This window comes from Uranotaenia lowii, chromosome 2, assembly GCF_029784155.1.
Source record: "Uranotaenia lowii strain MFRU-FL chromosome 2, ASM2978415v1, whole genome shotgun sequence".
In the NCBI taxonomy this organism is placed as follows: Eukaryota; Metazoa; Arthropoda; class Insecta; order Diptera; family Culicidae; genus Uranotaenia; species Uranotaenia lowii.
Window position 1 is genome coordinate 378,616,416 of NC_073692.1, and position 21,558 is coordinate 378,637,973.

The 21,558-nt window shown below is 37.0% G+C and overlaps 1 protein-coding gene across 7 annotated transcripts in view; it reads right to left on the reverse strand.

The window, feature by feature from the left end:
• Nucleotides 1-551: 551 nt before the first annotated feature.
• Nucleotides 552-21,558, reverse strand: part of LOC129743875 (uncharacterized) — a 107,153-nt gene continuing 86,146 nt past the window's right edge. For all 7 annotated transcript variants that reach the window (XM_055736101.1, XM_055736102.1, XM_055736103.1 and 4 more), the window contains exons 6-7: nucleotides 3,231-3,374; nucleotides 552-3,139 (exon numbers count right to left, since the gene is read on the reverse strand). In XM_055736101.1, coding sequence (XP_055592076.1) covers nucleotides 2,800-3,139; nucleotides 3,231-3,374 — 484 coding nt within the window. In that variant the 3' untranslated portion in view covers nucleotides 552-2,799. The remainder of the gene's footprint in view (nucleotides 3,140-3,230; nucleotides 3,375-21,558) is intronic.

Genomic DNA, 21,558 nt, shown 5'->3' on the forward strand with positions numbered 1-21,558 from the left:
AGAAGTTATGAATAGATAATTCAAATGAGCGAATAAAATATGGTTAGAAGCAATTTAATCACAAGTTCCTCAAAGAAAAAAAAATTGTCAGAATCTAGAAATGTTCTTACAAAAAGAGCGTTACATTTACTGATAAGGTTGAGAAATCTAAAACATTCATTATAAATTTTTAAAATGAGTTTACAAAATTTTATTGATTGATTTTTTATAAATTTTCTATTTAATGAACTTTATAGCATAATTTTATAGTCGAACAAATATTTGTTCAAAGAAATACCTATAAAAAGTTGGTATTTGTTTTTTATCTTTAAACTTTTTGTTGTCTGGAAACATAATATTCTTGGAAAAATATAAATCTTAATTTATATAATACAAAATATTCAGAGTTTGAAATTTCAAATTATAACTGCGCTTGAAAATTTATAAACGTAACTTATTTTTATTATTATTTAAATTATATTTAAATATTATTCAAAAAATAAGTATTTTTTAATCGATCATGATTTTTTAATCAATCTATGAAAAGTTCAAAAAATGATTCGAATTTACAACTTTAAAGTTTAATTTTAATGCGCGATGAAAACTTAACTTGTCTTTGAGCATTCAATATTTACAAGAAAACTTGGAATTCCTTGTTTTGTTTATTATCTGTTTCGTACCAGTTACAAAATTAAAGAAAAAAGATTTTTTTAAATTTCAGATAATACAGAGAAGTATTTCAATCAACCCTTCAATTGAAAATGGAGAAAAGAAATATGATAAATATGATAAAATTTATAATTTTTTTATCATTCTATTAAATAATTTAAAATCGTGGTTAATCTCTGATTGGTCTGATTTTTTCAATTTGGTTTTAATCTTTTTCTAAATCTGGTGTTATACTTGATGTATTCTAATTCTGTGCACTGATTTATATGTCCGAAGCTTCAAATTCTGGTTTTATTTCTGTTGTTTCGAAGCAAACGAAAATTGAAGCAAAATTTATTAATTTCGCAAGTTTTTGTGATGGTTATGGGTATAAAAATGGTTTAAGAAGTCAATTTCCTAATTTATTTTGAATTTTTGGTATTATTTTTAGCTAAATTTGCATTTCGAAACAACGATGCAGTTGGCATAAAGTAATTGAAAAACTACTTCCGGAACAACTGGGATCGATGTTTACTCTTGAGCTCGAACTCTCGGACTTCGGTTCAGGAAGCAACTGACTTGCCAACTGAGCTATATCACAAGCCCTTCAAACTTTAGTAGACAGTATACAAAAAATGGAAAAAATATGAATACCGGTAACGACACCTTGTGGGGGGGCGTTGAATTATTTGAGTTATATCATGAAATTACAGTAAAATGTAGTTGATAAACTATTTGTAGGTCACGAAAAATTGAATTTGCTTTGAACAAAAACATTAAATATTTACCCTCTGGAATTCAAAATATTTTAAGGCAAGATTTGTATTTCATGATTTTTTATCAACTATATTTAAAAAAAAATCGGAACAAAAACTGTATGAAATTATATTTTCTGATACTTCATTCATTTTCTCGTTTTTTGTTGTATTAGCTTATCTTAGCTTTATCGATAGCCACGTGCATGTCAAACAGCTGTCACCATTACGAAATCTTAGAACAACATCATTTATAGCGGAGTTTTTTTTTGTAAAAATAACTATTCCTTGCGGATATATGATAAATTTAATAATCCCTGAGGATTAGATAGGGTTATTTTTCTGCAGTATTGCGTATCAAATACACTGTTCAAAATAAAAAAAACGCTCCAAAAAGCATATCAACACCCAAAGAAGAGGTTGCTAAATTTCAATGCCGATAGGAGCTAGCTATGTGCCAAAGATGCGCTGAAATGTGCATTGCACCAAAGATGATTTGATTGCTTTCCGTGACTGGCATAAAAACTCGAGCTCTAGGGCAAAACGATGCAGGACCACTGAATACAAACAATCAAGCGAAACATGATAAAAACATTTTATAGGAATTTTATCGTATTGGATAATTTATTCCAGAAACACGAAAATAAAAAAAAGCCATAGTGTCAGTGAGAATCGAAATCACAACAAATTTCTATTTTCATCTAGCCCAGCTTAACCAGTGTACCACCTGAGCCAGATGGAGAATGAGGATTAATTGTCATAGTCTTTCTGCCAAGTCGATCACAAAAAACGCACAGTGCTGTCTTTCTAACCTCTTCTTAATATTTTTTTTCTATTTTTTTTTTAATTTCGACTTCCACAGTTCCACAATTGTAATTGTCAAATTTAGGTAATTTTGGATGACATATTTGAACATTTACCTTTCTGTTTCAATCTGTTTTAAAATTTAAGGAGATTTTTCTTGTCTACAGTTGGTTTAAAAGCGTCTTTTGAAACATTTAATAATTTGTGGCATAAAAAAAATCTGGCATCACTGATAACTGCAGTGTATTTCATCTCCCGTTGAAAATGTCAGCATAAATCATGGAGCCCTCTTGCCGGTTGTTTTTATTTTCCCGGCCGGAACATCCATCCTTACCTATCCGATTTGGTGCCAAATCATTTAGGATGAATTTATGCGAACGCACTTTGCCTTGTCATGTGTATACATACAAGTGTACACAAAAGTGTTTTAAATTTTACGATTTCCCCTCTCATAGTGCTTCCTTACTTTCGAACGATTCACCAATACAAATTCTTACTCATATTTTCAAACGCATCGAATCCTTTTCCAAAGTCTTGTCTTCTGCACCTTTCACTGTAAGGAGTTTTTAAATTAGAGATCCACCAACTGATTATTCTCAACTCCCCGATAACTCTACTGATCCCTTTTCAATCGGTTCGAGTTTCTCCTTTCCAGGGGGGCTTTCTGCTGTCCGAATTTTCCCCCACCACGCTGATGCTGCTGCTGCTGTTGCTTTCTGTGCACGGAAATGCTTCGAAGTCGTTGCTGCTGTTGCTGTTTCTGCTGTAGCTTTTGCTGTTCCTTCGTTACGAGGGTATCATTTTCCCTGCAGTACGGGTGCGTTTTTATCCGAGCTGATCGGTACGGAATGCTGCGCCCGTTGCCCAAACTGGCCGTTACAAATATCAGATAGTAGTGGGCTGGAGCGAGGTTGGTGATGGACATCGACATCGGTGTGAGCGAGGTGCTGTTTCTGTATTTTTGGAAACAAGAAAAATGATCGTATAAATAGATATATTTTTTAAAATAACCCTTAAATATACATATGGAATTATGGAACTTACAGTTGGTCGGAGAATATGCAGTGCATTTGCTGCAACTGCGGGTGGAAATAGATGTCTCGGCTTTCCAGCTCACAATAGGATGGCATCCGGATGTTGGTGTAGTAATGGTGCTTGGTATGTTGTTTAAAGATGTAGGTGCAGTATCTGTAAATAATTAAAATGTACATTTGAAAATGACGAGTTTTGAGCGATTCAGATCTCGCCCGTAGATAGTAGTTGAGAACGAAAGTGGACACATCGAATTATTGTTTCTAAATATGTACAATGTATGCAATTGATATAAAAATTACGGATTATATTGTTAAATTGCATATGTAAATGAAAGGAAGTTTCTCAAAACTGGGAAGTAACTTACAATACAAGAGACATAGTTAAACGAAACGGAACGACGAATAAAATAGAAGTAGCCTTTGACCACAATATCTTGAGACCTAGATATAGTCTACATTCAAGGCCGGATTGAGGGGAGGGGGGCAATAGGGGCAATTGCCCTGGCCCCCCCGGCTCATTGGGGCCTTCCGAGAGGAAAAAAAGTTTTAACATTACTTTAATCCTACTGTTTACTTAAATTTCTACATATCTATGAATATAGAAATCAAAACTAGAAAATCGGAATGAAAACTTGAAATATAACAGCTAAATAAAAGGGCCCTCGTGAAATTATATCTAGAATAGTTTTTCTCTTCCATAAGTTAAGGGGGCCCCCTAGAGTGAGCAGTGAAGGAATTCTCCGGCAATTTTCGGTCTGAGAACATCAAAATCTTGGTATTGAAATTCAAAATTTTCAATTCAAAATCTAGACAAAAGTAATGTAAAGCGAATTCGAAAAAAAAAGAATTAAGAAGAATATGAGGAAAAACACCTTAATTTTTTTTATCGAAACATGTCAGTCAGGATGTTCTGTATAGAACAGATAAAACAAAGAAAAACATTTCCTCATTTTCATAACATACAAACGTTTTGCACAATAATAATGTTTATTATTACGTTAGTCGTTAACTCTCCAAGTAATGGTTACTGCACTAAAATATTAGCTAATTAAGTAGAAAAAATGGCTCATAGTGCTAAGATAGAAAATAGAAGCTTTATGATAAACAATTCAGCATTTTACCTTGGCAGTATCCGGGAAAATACCGGCTATTATTATAACTTTTCACTTTTCAATCATTATTATTGAAATATCCGTTGGTTTATAAATTCTAAACCCTTTTCGCTCCCTATTTTTGAAAATAAAGTCTATAAAACTGAAGTTGCTTAAATTGGGAAAATAGACAGTACTGAGATTCGTTATTGAATTTTCATCCAAATTTCTGTCTAAGACTGCCTTAGAATCTGTATTGAAACATTTTCAACCGATTTTTCCAAAATTTTGTCACTGAAGTTAATATCCTGAATTCAGCATATCATTTTCCAAATGATCATTCTCAAATTATCATAAAAACGATCTCATAGTATATGGTATCTCATAGTTAATTCTCTAAACTCTCAAGATTTTATACTATACTAATTTGGATTCATTATTTGACCTTTTCCAACGACAACTAATTCCGTGTTTTAAACATGTAATCTCTATTCTGATTTTTAATCATTTAATCATTTAATCGATCATTTTTTGGCTTTGTGGGCATCGAATGGAACTTTGGTCACATTTAGAATAATGATTTGATAACATTTTTTTTATGAGAATCATATTCATAACTATACCAAGAAAATGTTTTTTTGTGTTTCAAAAATATAAAATTCAAATACACATTTGTTGCAATTTCTTCTTTGATTCTGATTGTAACTTTGAATCTCTCTTGTTTTTTTATTTAATTCCAATTTTTTTCTCAAAACTTGATTAAAAATTTTGATTTAGATTTGAGACACCGAATTGTGGTTGTGAATAATACCTGATTTTAGGTTTGAATTCTTAAATTCTCATACATATCTGTTTTTGTATCTCTATTATGTTTAGAATTTTGTATTCTATGTTTCAAATCTTCATGATGCTGCCCATTTGTCATTAGGTGAATATTTATCGATGAAGCACAAACCAGACGATCAATGATGAAATGAAAAACATTTAAAATATCTATCCAATCATTATTCTAAATCAGAGGATTTTGCTGCTTTAATTAGAGCTTTCATTTTTTTTAGAAATTTCAAACTTTTTTCGCAATGTTTGCTCGTGATTAATTAACAACTTTTATTTGAAGATACCACAAACCATCTTCTACGCTGACAACATGTCTTTTTGAAGACAGTATATTGAACTCAGTTTTTATAAACGTTTTAAATATTTTGTATTCTCTGGGAAAGCATTTGAAAAAAATCGAATCATAGGGGCCCCCCGAGAAAAATTGCCCCGCGCCTCCCGATGGCTTAATCCGGCCTTGTCTACATTCCTTTACTTCGAATTCTATGCAGTTTCCAAAGAAGTTGTGAGCTGCTTCTCAATAATTCTTACATACAAAAAGCGCTGGATGAGAAAACCACATTATGTGCATTTAGGCCTTTAACCAAAGGCCATTGAGTATCAAACGACATCATGCTCGTCCAGAATCAGTCAACATACGTTAGGTAGCGTAAACTAGATAAAGAAGAAGTAAGACAATTTGGTTTTAGGCGGACCTTTTTATAAATTCGTTGAATTTCAATTAAACTCTTAATTTTTTTTAAGTTGTAGAAATGTTACCTCTGGGTCCACTTGATATATTGAATTCAAAGAAGACATGTTATTTACCTAAATTAAGGCTGCCAGAAATTTTTCAGCAGGTCTCCAAACCAGACAAATCCGGGCAATTATATATAAAAAGCTGACAAAATCCGGGCAATATCCAGGAAAATTTTGTCAAAACCATAAAATTACTCAACAAAAAAATTTTTTTTCTTTCGTTATAGTTATAACTAATTGATGGATTCAAAATCGTATTTTAGTCTTCCAAACCACCTTTCATATATATTTTGATAATCCAGTATTTCGTTTTGGAGGCATAAATTTAAAAAAAAAATAACACCAAATGAATTGCCAAATGAAGTGAATAAATCCAGGCAAAATCCGGGCCTTTTACAATGAAATCTGGGCAACCGGGCCTGGCCGGACTGTTCCCATATTTTATATTAAATATCCGGGCAAACACGTATAAAACCGGACAATCTGGCAACCTTAAACTAAATGAATCGTGACCATAATTTAGCACGATATAACTTAGATATATTTTCAAAAAACTATTGTTTATCCAATTATTGCCTGATTTTGGCCTGAAAGTATGCTTTGGCTAAAGGGTTGGAGGCAGACTTTGAAGCGGAGAAATAAAAAGTTATATGGCCAAAAAATCATTAATCTACATTTTACCTTTCGATTTGCATGATTTTTGACAAAGTTGAAGCGTCCCTAAATGAAGGATCAAGTATCCTTGAAGCATCAAGTCTCCTTTAACTAACTAACCTTCAGAGGAAGAATTATCCTACGTGGCTAAATCCCTCTATAAATCTTCTTTCTTCTTTCTCTAGAAAAATACATCCCTTTTTTTTGCTCTACGAAAGTCCTTCTAATTTATGTACGGGATCAAGTATCGCTTGATTTTTTTTAAGCATGGACATTTGAAATGACATGCTTTCAAAATTTTCAAAAGACGGCAAGTTTCTAAACTTTTCAAAAAAGATATTTTAAAAAGGGGGATAAGTATCCCCGTGCTCCCCTACAGAATTATATTCTGGAGTGCATGTATTTTTCCTTCTTTACTGACTTAGTAGAGTTGCAACAATCTGTAAAAAAAGCAGCATGTGTCCCCTTGGTTTTGACATGTTTTCAGAGATCTTTGCGAAATATTTCTGTACTAGCCACCACGAAGCAGTCGTACACTCAGAAGAAATCTTTTTATAAATTTTATAAGACAGGGCTTAGAGCAAGTTCACTTGTGTTGGGAAAAAGTGGTAGAAATGTTGACATTTTGAAAATTTTACCATGCAAAAATGTTTTCAAGATCTTGGGGAGCTGTATGTTTCTACAACATTGTTTCTATTTCAGCCGTATGTGATAGAAATATTTTTTTTTTTTGCATCACAGCATGCGAAAATACAACACGTGTTGTAAAAAAACTAGAAGACCACAGATCTTGAAAATGCTTTGTATGGCAAAATTTTCGAAATATGCCGTAAGTATAAAAATTTCTACCACTTTTTCCCAACACCAGTGAACTTGCTATTATTAACCGCTTTTTGCGTCTAATTAATTTCAAATAAGAGTCTTATGAAGTTCTTTCAATTTTCATACGAAGTTTTTCTGGAAAATTGAAGAAGCGGCATTGTGAAATAATAATAAACACATTCATTACATCAGTCATTTTTGCATCGTCATACCAAGCACTAACCAGCTGTGGAGCTATAAGTTTTTTTTAAAGTTTGAAGTGATTTTGTTATTATAAATATACCATGTTCAGAATCACCCCTGAAGGCAGGATCGATAGCATCAGATATTTCTTCGATAAATGAAAACGCACTCATTCAACAAACATTACAAATAGTGGACTGTATTACTTCGATAACTTAGATTTAAACAATTTAGACATTATGACTTCTGACAAAATACTTTGGTCTCTTTAGACCTCTGACAATGGCTATAAAGGCCTCTGACACTGGCCCCAAGGGCCGCTGACTTGTTACCGTCTCCGATGGTGGTTGGTTGGGAAAAAAAACCGAGTCAAGGATCGACGGTGGCTCGATCCTTCGGAAAAACCTCTTCGTGTCCGAGGAAAACCGATGATTTTGGCGCGCATTACCGCCATTAATGCGCGCAGCATCGCCATGTTGCTACTGGGCCTTTTCTGGTGTTAGGGTGGTTCAACGGAGCTCGTTCGTTCCAGAACATGCCGCCCGCCTTGAAAGGTGACGGAACGGATGCATTTCAACACCTTCCTTGTTGGGCCAACCGCTGATGATGTACTTCGACCTTCGTTTTGGCTTCGATCACACCGATGACCTGCGCTCGTTGCTATGATGTGCCGCCCGTCGTTGACCCACATCGCTTTCGACCTCGCCTATGCCGTTGCCTATTGCCCTTTTTGATTGCAACCTCTCTGGTTGTCCGCCTTCGTCCGATAGTAGTCTTGGTACACCCATAGAAGAGGTTGCAAAAATCCAATGCCTATTTAGCATATCTCTGTGCCGATAATGCGCTGAAATGTGCACTGTGCCGAAGACGGTATGTTTGAAAAACCGTAACTGGCATAAGGACTCGGCTTCCAACCAAAATGATGACCACTACATTCAAGCGAAACAAGAAAAACGTTTTATGGGATTTCCTTCCTATTGGATAATTCATCCCAGAAACAAGAAAATAAAAATTAAAACCACAGCGCTGTAGTGAGAATCGAACTCAATTCACAAATTGTATCGTCTTGCCAGTCCGACATTCTAACCAGTGTACTATTCGAGCTTCATGCAGGACGAGGTATATTTGTCATAGACTTTCTGTTACCGATCAATCACAAAAAAAACGTACAACGGCGGCTTCCCGGCGTTTGGCCTCCTTTCAATGCATTCCTTTGTCTTAAGATGGAAACGGGAAAGGGAACGTGAGTGAAGGAACGGGAAACCCATTGAATGAGAACTGTGCTTTGCTTACTGCCTGCTATTACATACACACGCTACATATACACAGCTGCTAAAGCCGGGCAGCTTGGCCGGTGTTGTTTGCCGGTAAATTGAAGGAATGTTTTTGTTGTTGCTTTTGCTACATACACACGCACAGATTAGCCGTGTTTGCCGGTCGATTGAAGGGATTGAATTAGAAGGATGTTTTTGTTGTTGCTTTTGCTACATTCACACGCACAGTGCTCGGTTCGCTGGTATTTATTTCCATCCTTCTTCGGCTTGTGATGCGATGGGGAGGGACGCGAAAACGTTTTTATTTTGTTTCATTCAGACATACGCAATTCGGTTGCTCTGGGAGGTTAATGCCGGTGGGCGCAAATCGAATCAGTGCCGGTCGCGTTATCTTCTTGTACCAATGATGCTATGAAATTGACTACACGCCATTGGCACAGAGGCTGAATTTTGGGTGTAGGTGCCTGATAGCTTGGGAAAGGAAGTATCACTCTTCAAATTTTGTCTGATATTTCAGAGTACTTAACCTCTCTGAGCGTGCGCTGGCCTTTGCCACGACCAGCGTTGTGATTCCAACTCATGCTCTGACTTGATTCCGAATGCCTTTCTGACTGTTCAAACTCTGAGCTTTCCAAGCTCTCTGACTTTCAAAAAACTGACATAAGCCGAACAATCAAGTTCCCAAGCTCTTCCGACACATACTCAGACTTTATAACTGACATACAACTAACATAAAAGCTGACTCAACATACATTTTTTTCCGACTTATTTCTGACAGGTTTTCTGAATGAATTGCTGACTTTTTCTCAAAATATTTATCCGACAACCAATACTGAATGATTTTCCAACAATATTCTCAGACTGATTTTCTGAATGTTTTTCTGAACGTGTGAAAGGGCTTCTGAATGATTTTTCAACAATTTTCACAGACCGTTTTTTCCAAATGGGTAGCTGAAGGGGTTTCGGACTGAATAACTAAATGGGTTACTGACTGGAAAGCTGAATGAGTTTCTGACAAAATACCGAATGCATCGCTCTGACAGTTTTGTTTGTTAACGTTCAAATTATTTGTTAAGTTAAACACAATTTTCTTTGTTCACTTTTCAGCATGTTGACCGACAAAAAGGATGGACCGGGTGCGGCAGATTGACTGTGGGAAGCGGGCGTTTATGTGCTGCTTATGATGATCATGAAGTAATTTAAAACAAGTTACCCAAAAAATAAACTGAACGTTTTTAACATTAATTATCATGATATTTTCTCATCAAACGTGAAATTTTCTGTTTCCATAAGACTCTTATGAAAAGCAACAACCTCTAATTGAAGAAGGTGTTCATCTGAAGATTTCATTCGTTTTATAAGACAACCTTATGATTTTCAAAGATTTTTCTTATGGCGCCACTTCGTAAGAGAATCTTATGGTATACATAATAGTATTTTTCTGGGTGTAGTATGTTAATAACTAACACTTTACTGAGCTAGTTTTAAGCATAGGTCCTACTAAGCCTGCAGGAGGCCTCCAACGTGATACTCTGGTGTCGTAATCAAGACAGTCTTCAGTATCTATTAATAAAATTTTCCATGTCGTCAGACAATCGAAGGTTGGCGGATGATTAAAAAGCGCCACTCCGGAGAGATCACCCCCTTAGAAGTCCACATTTAGGGTGGATGTATTTCGTATGGCCCTGGCAGAGCCGGATTTAGCCATCGGGGGGCCCGGGCCAATTTAGCTCGGGGCCCCTATGCATCGATTTTTTTTTTCCATATGCCATCTTAAAGAATACATAATAACCATTATGCCTGCGTAGAAAGCATTTTCAGGTATCTTCAAACAATAATCGTTAAAGCATCACCTGAAAACATTGCGTAACAGTTAATAAACTAATCGAAAATATAAACTCTGATTAGAGCTCAATAGAACAATCAATAGAACAAGCCAAAGACATTTGTCTAGACGTGTTTTCCTTCGTCCTTGATTTTTGATTGTTTTTAATGGTTTTATTTGTCGCTTAGGCTTTTATTGTTGTTTCTTACCTTTACTGAGTGTGTCCGGGAAGTTATCAGTGTTTTCGCGTTCCTTTAAAGTGCTTGTGATCCGTTTTTTGCTTGCAAAATCAACGATTGATTTTCGCTTTTGAGCAGGGTTGTCAGATGGTTTTTTTAAAAATCTGTATCGGCCTTATGAAAAAATCTGTATTTATCTGTATTTGAACTTAAACCACCAAAATCTTCTATTATTGTTTTCTATGTTAGCTTATTGCTTAATATGCAAGTTGGAAATCAGTTTTAATGGTTTTAACGTATTCATTGATCAAAAATTGACAGTTTATTTCATTAATTGAACTTAATCTAGAGTGATTAAATGTTAGTTTTTTGTTAGATATGAAAATTATTACTAAAGGCTAATTCACTCACACCAGATAAAAAATGCAATTTTTTTGGCCGCATCCTAACAACCTTAGGACCAAATTTTCAAAGTTTGTCACATTTGAGCACCATTTTGTTGAGCATCCTTTCATTTTAATACATAAAACTTTTAAGCTATTTTTGTAATTGTCTAAATCGGAAAGCAAAATGCACGAGATTTAGCTCAATGATTTTAAATTATAATTTAGAATTATTAACCAAATTAACCAAATTATTATGAATGTTATTCTGAATTCAGAATCTCATTACTGTTAACTAAACTTTCTCAACTATATTGCTAAAATCTTAAAATTCAAAAATGTATATTTAAGTACGAAAACTGAATTCATGTTATGAATGAAAGTTAATTACACAAATATTGAGAAATTTGAAATTGATTAAATAACTTAAAATTATCATTCTAGTATAAAAGTGAAACCCTGACCTGGATATAAATATATTATCGATAGTAAAAAACGAAACTTGAATTTCGCATTCACATTATACAAGGGAAATCAATTCAGGTTCCTTTGTTTTAATACTTGATTTTGAAAGATTTTGGGCTACAAAATTCGAATCAATCAGATTTTAAATAGACATTTTAAAATTTTCCTTTTATACCGAATAGTTAACCTACATCAAACTTTTTCCACTCACCGCCATCTTTTGTCAAATTTTGGATCGGTAAAATCCTTGGCTTTTGGTTTTGTGTTGTAAGACTTTTTTCATTCAAATCTATATGAGGCCCTCAGAGCCACATGGGTGGGAGGTATTATATTTAAAAATGGTATATTTTGTATAATAATGTCAAACGATTCTTCATATTTCAAACTATATGTCGTGAATTTTCAGATTTTAAAAATATTTACATACTATTTCGTTCCAAAGAAAAATTAAAAAAAATGAAGATAAAATGGAAAATGACCAAGAATAACTACTGAAAAGTGTGTTTCCCGAAATAAGCTTTTATGTACTTAAACTCTTAGCTCTACAAGCCTCATATAGCATAATCTCCAGTCAACACTTAATTCTATGTAATGTTAGTGATTTTACCCGCAAAGATTGAACATTCATCCATGCCAAATGGCACAATTGATTTTTTGAATCGATTTAAATAAAAATAATCAAATCAAAATGCACTTATAAAATTATCTTATCTTTTCAGTAAAAATTAAAAAAATCTTACAAAACAAGATCTATATGTAGAGCGTATACAAAATCTATGACAATTTAAAAAAATCTTTAAGACACATTTTGAGAAAAAAAAATGAGATACTGTAACTCTGCAGCTCTGTGAAACTAAAGATATTTTAATTTTGAATCTGATGTTTAGTTCTGTAACGTAATTTCATTGTTTTGCATCAAACTTGGTCGTTATTCTATCAAATATACATTGTTTCTTGATTTGTGAAATTGTGAATTACGACCTCACAGCCCACCTGAGCTCTTCCAACGCCCCCAAATTTCACAATTGAGCTCACCGCCCACCTGGAAGCTCTCAATGCCCCAAAGGGGTGGTAGGGACTACTTTGAAAACCACTGACCTACATGAATACGTACAACCAGGGGGGTGACAGCCCTATCCTTTGTCATTGATTTTGACAACCATCAAAATTACGGGCCCACGATTTTGTGGGCCCATAACAAACCTGACATTTTGCTGTCAAGGAACCGGACTAGATGTCAAATCCTAGAGAATTGTGAATGATTGCACACTAACACAACCGTCATTCTGGTTCCTCATTGGTTAAAATTTTGACTTTTTCAACTCTTTACTGCTTTGAGAGTAAAACACCATAAACGTTTCTCGCGATGGATAGAAAAAAAGAAAAAGATTCTTGTTCGCAAGAAGAACCAGATTGTCACCCCCTGCGTACAACAGATTTTAAACCTTTCTGTTATCTTTCATTCAACCAATCCTTCATATATCTTGCTTAGATATTTTAGTTTTAGAAACACAACGCTTTAAAAAATTCAATAGTATCTATTTCTGACATCATTAAAAATTGAGAATTTGATATTGAAGATTTTAACTTATTCCCCAACCATGCCCAAGTCCACAAAACGTTTTGACTCATGCCTCAAGAAATATGTTAGATATATTTTGTTTATTAAATTTAGGTCAAAATTTCCATTTTTTGTTGAATCGGAATAAAAATGGCAAAACGGAAATTAAACTTCGAGAATTTTTTCCTGTATTTATGAAGTAAAACTCGTTTCAATAAGTGGACTGGCTTAAAAAAATTAACTGCATATCGTCTAAGAAATGAATTTGTTTTAAAGTTCTAAAGGGTTCTCCTACTTTGTTCAGTTAATGAGTTTTGAATAAAAAAAAAAATACGATGCAAACCTAATTAAATCTGAAATTAGAGTTTTAAATATGATTTTCAATCTTTTTTTTAAACTCTCTTAAAGTGTCAATCTTAAATACCACACTACTTTATAGGTTTTAAACCTTAGGAGAAGAGATTTTATACTGATTTTATTATCAAAATACTCTGTTTGGGGGGCTAACATTCGCCGTTAAAACAATTAAGTTATACTGTTGAAAAAAAAAGAGACTATTGAAGCTACAACTAATCTAGAATAAATGATAAGTACATGGTTATAGTTGTAATAAAAGATTACTAGAAGTAGTTAAAGGTCTGGATAAATTATTTGGGCAGTTGCAAGCATTTGCGGTATACTGCAGTTGAAAAGATAAAGGTTTAAAAAGATTTAACTCAGTTAGTCCATGGAAACCGGCTCGTCCACTATTGATTTTGATTTTTTTTTTCTAAAAAATCTGTATAAATCTGTATCAATGTTTAAAAATCTGTATAAAAATCTGTATCTGTATTTTATCTGTATTGACGTTGAAAAATCTGTATAGTACAGAAAAATCTGTATATATGACACCGCTGCTTTTGAGGCTATTGTCCGCCATCGCAACCGCTGTTTGTTTTGGTTATTCGATCGGCACAGATATTCGGCGAACAGACTGCAGCTCAAACACTGACACAAATCGGTATCCGGTAATCTCGTGATTTGTCGAATCGGAATTTTTTCTTCGAAAAGATCTTACGACATGGCGTGTGATAAATGCTCGAAGCCGGTAAGCGAAAACGACAGCGTAAGGTGCCAAGGCTTTTGTAGCTTCGTTTCTCACTTTAAGTGTGCTGGCCTTACTCCATCGCTCTTCAAGGCCAAAAGTGAAGTGAGAGGTTTTATTTGGCTGTGCGAGGAATGTACTAAGCTTATGACGAACGTGACTTTCAAACGTGCTTTAGCTAGTTACGAAACTGTGTTTCGTGATATGAGAGAAAAGCATGATTCAGTCATTTCCGATGTCCAAGCTGAGCTAGTGAAGATTAATGCCAGCTTGGAAAAGATTTCTAGCTCTCGTCCGAACGTCCCGTCAAATCGAGCAAGCCCCTGGCCAACCCTCGATAGTCAGCCGAATAAACGTCGTCGCACCGATAACCTTCCAAGGGCCTATCACGAGTCAATGGCTACCCCTGTAGTGGGCACTAAAACAACAACAGCAAAAAGTGTTGCTACCGTCGCCCCCCCGGAAAAGAAATTTTGGATTTATTTGGCCAGACTTCAAAATACCGTCACGACCGATGACATCGTAGACCTCGTAAAGGAATGCCTATCCTGCGATTCCGCCGAGGCTCATCTCCTGGTAAAGAAAGACACCGACTTGTCTCTACTCAAGTCAGTGTCATTCAAGGTCGGCGTGGACCTTAGCCTGAAATCTGTGGCATTAGACGCGAGCACATGGCCAGCCGGTGTACTGTTTCGTGAATTCGAGGACTCCGGCTCAAAAAACCTGTACAGGCAAACCACTCGAAACCGCATACCTCAAATAGCACCCACAAGCCAAATCACTCCGATTGGTACATCCGGTCGACTTGTTCATGTGTTTGGCAATGTTACTCCGGGGTTTTAACCAAAACTCACGATAATGATGGACCATCTGCTATCCCTACAACGCTTCGACTTGACGACGACCTCCTACTATCTTTCTCCCGTATCGACAATGGGGATATGGAGGATTCTTACGGACTACCGACTTTATCAGATTCTTCACCGGGACGCAACGCTTCAGGCCTTTCGGAGACCTTAGAGCCCATCGACTCAGTCGCGCTGTTTCCAGCCAGCGGCATCAGTCGTCCCGGCCCTGAGTTCGATTGCGGCGACGAGGTTCTCCAGCCTGCAAAGACAGGCAAGTATAAATTGTTTTTCGGAACTTTTCCACTGCGTGACGAAATTTCGATCCCCAGCTGTTTCAACTTACCTGACTCCGGCGCTTATCACTTCTACAAGCACCCGCCGAACATGTACACCTTCGACTCCTCTGGGTTCTCTGCACCGGGACGCAACGTATCAGGCCTTTTGGAGACCTCAGAGCCCATCGACTCAGTCGCGCTGTTTCCAGCCAGCGGCATCAGTCGTCCCGGCCCTGAGTTCGATTGCGGCGACGAGGTTCTCCAGCCTGCAACGACAGGCAAGTACAAATTGTTTTTCGGAACTTTTCCACTGCGTAACGAAATTTCGAACCCCAGCAGTTTCAATATACCTGACTCTGGCCCGTATCGCTTCGAGAAGCACCTGCCGAACGAGAATTTCTTTGACTCTTCTGGGTTTTCTGCACCGGGACGCAACGTATCAGGCCTTTCGGAGTCCTCAGAGCCCTTCGACTCAGTCGCGCTGTTTCCAGCCAGCGGCATCAGTCGTCCCGGCCCTGAGTTCGATTGCGGCGACGAGGTTCTCCAGCCTGCATCGACAGGCAAGTATAAGTTGTCCTTTGGAACTTTCACACCGCGTGACGCTTTTTCGGTTTCCAGTCGTACCAACAGCGCTGACTCCAGCCAGTATTACTTCGGCAACCACTCACCTAACGAGAACATCTCCAACTATTCTGGGGTTTCTACACCGGGACGCAACGAGCTAGGCACTTCGGAGACCCCTGAGCCCTTCGACTCAGTCGCGCTGATTCCTGCCAGCGTCATCAGTCGTCCCGGCCCTGAGTTCGTCTGCGGCGAAGGGGTTCTCCAGCCTGTGAATTCAGGCAAGTATGGTACCCCTGATTGTATTCCTGTGCCTGATGATGTTCCACCTTCTAGTGCACGTCTCACCAGATCCGCTCCGGGTCCTTTAGATACCATTACCCTTTACTACCAGAATGTGGGGGGTATCAATTCCTGCCTGACCGACTACCTGCTCGCAACTTCGTGTTCCTGCTATGACGTCATCGCCTTCACGGAAACATGGCTGAATGACCGCACACTATCAAGTCAGATCTTCGGCCCTGATTACGCAGTGTTCCGCTGTGACCGTAGCGCCCGAAACAGCAAAAAGTCCAGTGGAGGCGGGGTACTACTTGCCGTGAAGTCGAATCTTCCAGCGCAGTTCATCGACAACAATTCCTGGTGCGATCTGGAACTTGTATGGATTCGCATTGATCTTGTAGACCGGAAATTGTACGTATGTGTAGTGTATCTGCCACCCGATCGCTCAAGAGATGTTGCCCTCGCCGAGTCGTTTTCTCGCTGCATCTTCGAAGTTAGCTCCTTCTGCGCTCCTGAAGATGACTTACTAGTCATTGGCGACTTCAATATGCCCGGTTTGAAGTGGTGCTCCATCCATGGCAGCTTTCTGTACCCAGACCCAGCACGCTCTACTTTTTCGGCGCCTTCAAACATCATATTGGACTCCCTGAGTGCAGCGACCTTGCGCCAGATCAACGATGTGGTGAACGAATACGGTCGTACGCTGGACCTCTGCTTTGCCAATGACGGACCTCGTTTACCGACCATCGAAGTCGCTCCTGCACCGCTTGTTAAAGTAGTCCCACATCACCCTGCTCTCATGGCATCACTCGAAGTAACTAGGCTGAACGCTGCAGTAGAAAAACCAGTGACCTTCTACCTCGACTTTAAGAACGCCAACTTCGATGACATCTCTCACATTCTAGGCACTATCGACTGGGTATCTGAGCTTGATCTTTCTAATCCCAACGCTGCCGCTGATACCTTTTCACACATTCTGAATTACGTCATCGATCGCCACGTCCCAAAACGCTCTAACAGCAGAAATATGCGAATCCCTTGGATCACGACTGAGCTGCGACAACTGAAGACGGCAAAAAGATGTGCTCTTCGAAACTACAAGAAGCATAAATCATCGCATACTAAGGATATATATCGTAAACTTAACTCCGTTTATAAAAAAGCCAGTGAACGTTGTTACCATAACTATCTACGTCGCGTACAACGTAACCTCAAGACTTGCCCAAAATCGTTTTGGAAACACGTAAAAAGTCAGCGGAAAGAACCTGGTATACCTTCAAACATGTTCTTAGACGGCATAACGGCGAACTCTGACCGTGGTATCTGCGATCTCTTCGCCCAAAAATTTTCCAGCATCTTCACTTCAGCTTCAACATCCTCAGAACATATAGATAGCGCTGTCAGGAACGTTTTGCCATTGGGCTTCTCAATAAATGGTATTGAAATCGAGGAGGCAGCCATCTCTAGAGCAGCAGCGAAGCTTAAGAATTCCTTTTCTACGGGCCCGGACGGGATACCAGCTGCTTTTTTAAAAAGTTTCATGCCTGTCTTGCTGACCCCTATTCGGCTCATTTTTCAAGCTTCGCTAGATAGAGCCACCTTCCCTCTACTATGGAAGGAAGCTTACATGTTCCCGGTACATAAAAAAGGAGATAGAAGAGATGTTAACAATTACCGTGGAATCTCTGCCTTATGTTCGATTGCCAAACTATTCGAATTGGTGGTTTTGGATCCTTTCTTCACGTACTGCAAAAATAACATCTCCAATGATCAACACGGATTCATGCCCAAACGCTCTACGACAAGTAACTTGCTAACGTTCACTTCTTTTGTGCATGAAAGTTTTGTTGCCAAATCTCAAACCGATGCAATCTATACCGATCTGTCTGCTGCATTCGACAAGGTGAACCATGAAATTGCCATCGGTAAACTCGAACGCTTAGGATTCTGTGGTACTCTACTCGGCTGGTTCCGCAGTTATTTAACTGGTCGTAATTTGATTGTTCGAACGGGTGACACCTTTTCCAGGCAATTTCCTGCTACCTCCGGTGTGCCTCAAGGTAGCCATCTCGGACCGATTATTTTCCTAATTTACTTCAACGACGTGTTGTCACTCCTCGACGTCCCCAAACTTGGCTATGCTGATGACCTAAAACTATTTTACACCATAAACGACAACGACGACATCAATTTCCTGCAACGTCAATTCAACCTCTTCGCTGAGTGGTGTGACATTAACTGCCTGCCATTAAACCGCAGCAAATGTGCAATCATCAGCTTTTCTCGTAAGCGGCAGCCTTTAATTGCGGAGTACTTCCTCGGAGACGAACCCATCGCACGTGTGAACCACGTTAACGATCTTGGCGTAATCTTAGATCAGCGCCTGGAATTCAAGGCACACACCAACTATGTGATTGACAAAGCATCCAGAAGCCTCGGTTTCATTTTTAGAGTGGCGAAGGACTTCAAGGACGTGTATTGCTTGAAAAGCTTATACTGCAGCATTGTTCGTTCCATCCTTGAATACGCTTCAGCTGTCTGGTGTCCCTACTACCAGAACGGTGTCGATCGGCTCGAGACCATTCAGCGGCGATTCTTGCGATATGCCCTTAGACACCTGAACTGGCAAGACCCTTTTCGCTTGCCTAGCTACGAAAATCGATGCCGCCTCATAGATATCGACACCCTTCAAGCCCGCAGACAAGCAACACGTGCCTCATTTGTCGCCGACCTCCTGACATCGCGAATCGACTGTCCCACGCTTTTGGAGGCTATTCCGCTTAGTGTACGACCCCGTGGATTCAGGAATCAGGATCTTCAATTGTACATTCCCTTTCGAATGAACAATTACGGAGCTAACAGCGCCCTCATCGGTGCAATGAAATCTTTCAACCGTTTTTCGGAGCATTTTGACTTCGACATTTCGAGGGATGTTTTCCGAAGAAAAGTGATTAGGGCCTTGAGATCCCCGTAGTTAGATTTAAATGTTTTGTTTTTAACCTTAATTTTAAGTAATCATTGGGATCAACATGTGATCCGTTGATCAGAAATAAATAACAAATTATTTCAAATTCAAAAGAGCTGTTAAATGCTAAATTCAATTCGCAATTTATTAAATAACTTTATCATCAACTAAAATTCTCTATTTTGGAAATTTCAAAGATAAACAAATTGTCGTGATCTGAGGGTTTTCCTTGTCTCGATGGCCGTCTTCTCGTGGTCGCTTACTTCCGTTTCCTTAGAGTGATGTTTGCTTTCCAATATTCGATTTGAGATTTTTTTTTATTATTATTGAGACTTTGAGTAGGTTTAAGAATGACCTGATTAGCATACGTGCCGTTTTATTTATAGGTAAAAGTTACCGTGCAACAATGAACTAAATGAACACATTTTCCAATTGATGTAGCCAGTTATTTTTTCTAACTCCACACGTTGTTCACTTGTCCGTCAATCATTAGTGCATGTTGAGAGGTTCTAAAATAATAAAAAATATTCAGTTCTTCTAACATAAACTATTTGATTTTATATTTTCATGATATTAAATTTTCATATTATTTTATTTCTATCTTACACAAATAAATGTATTTCAGTGTATCATAGTAAGCGTTCATAAAAAGATGAATAAATATTTTAGTCATGAGAATTGAGAAGTAACATTAATATTTAAGACTTAGAATTCAAAATTCAAAAAAATTAACAAAAGAAATTAACTAATATTCCATGGAGAAACAAATGTAAAAGTTCAAAAGCAAAATTATAAAACCATAAATAAATTTTTTATTCAGAACCACAAATTACAAATAAAATTTGAATACAAAATTGAGAATCAAAGTTACAACACTGCACAGTGGTGCAGAACATCAATCTAGCTGTACGAAATTAATAGCACCCAGGGATGAAGATATAGACATTTGGTGTCTTCAGCAACATTGCTCAGTTTTACAAGGAGCATATTCTAGTATCAAAATTTTTGCCGAGGGGTCCACCGATAGCGAGATAAAAATGCTAACTTTTTTGTTTTTCAAATTAGGGCTTTGATGTCTTCAACAAAGTTGTTTATCTCATCAAAATACATAAGTTTGTTGAATATGTCGAAGTCCTATCACATCACCCTCAGGAGCTACAGTCAAAGTAAAAAAATCTCTTGGAAAAACAGTTTTTTGAACCTGACACGTTGTAGATTGGATAAAATGGTTCGCTGTCTTTGAAAGAAAGTTGTAACAAGCCACGATCTACATTTGTTTCATACATTATGATAGGTTTAGAAGCTGCTGAAGCTCTATAGAAAGCATTTATTGTATTTTATTGGCAGTTTTGGAAGGCTCGTCCATCGAAAAGTGCACATTTTCGCAACACCCCCTTTTTTGGGATTATTTTTGATGATAAGCGGAACTATTTCCATTTGAAATTAGTGCGGAAATCGGTGGAACTAGTAGAGATTTGAATGATTGAAAATACACATTTTATGTAAAAAATTTTACTTATTGAAAAAACATTTAATTTATTAATAATGTGATGCAGTTTTCTTTTCTATATTTCGTTTGATTAAAAGGCATTTAAATTCGATTTTCCAAATCATTTAAACCCCACAAAAATGAATGGAACTTATCTTTTAAATTTGGTAGAGCACTAAATTAGTATTTGATATCACTTAAATGAACAAGGGATTTTTGCCATTACAATATAACTGCTTAAACTGGTTCCAAGTAACTGTATCCAAGCAACCAATCTTACAAGCCATTCGCTTTTGTCTTTCGTTGAGTCATTAGTTTTAATCGAATTTAAATGCCTTTTGATAAAACAAAATATATAAAAGAAAACTGCAACATTTTATTAATCAATTAAATGTTTTAACATTTTTTTTTTCTATAAGTAAAATAGGTAATTTTTACATAAAATGTGTATTTTCAATCATTCAAATCTCTACTAGTTCCACCGATTTCCCCACTAATTTCAAATGGAAATAGTTCCGCTTATCATCAAAAATAATCCCAAAAAAGGGGGTGTTGCGAAAATGTGCACTTTTTGATGGACGAGCCTTCCAAAACTGCCAATAAAATACAATAAATGCTTTCTATAGAGCTTCAGCAACTTCTAAACCCATCATAATGTATGAAACAAATGTAGATCGTGGCTTGTTACAACTTTCTTTCAAAGACAGCGAACCATTTTATCCAACCTACAACGTGTTAGGTTCAAAAAACTGTTTTTTCAAGAGATTTTTTTTAGTTTGACTGTAACTCTTGAGGGTGATGTGATAGGACTTCGACATATTC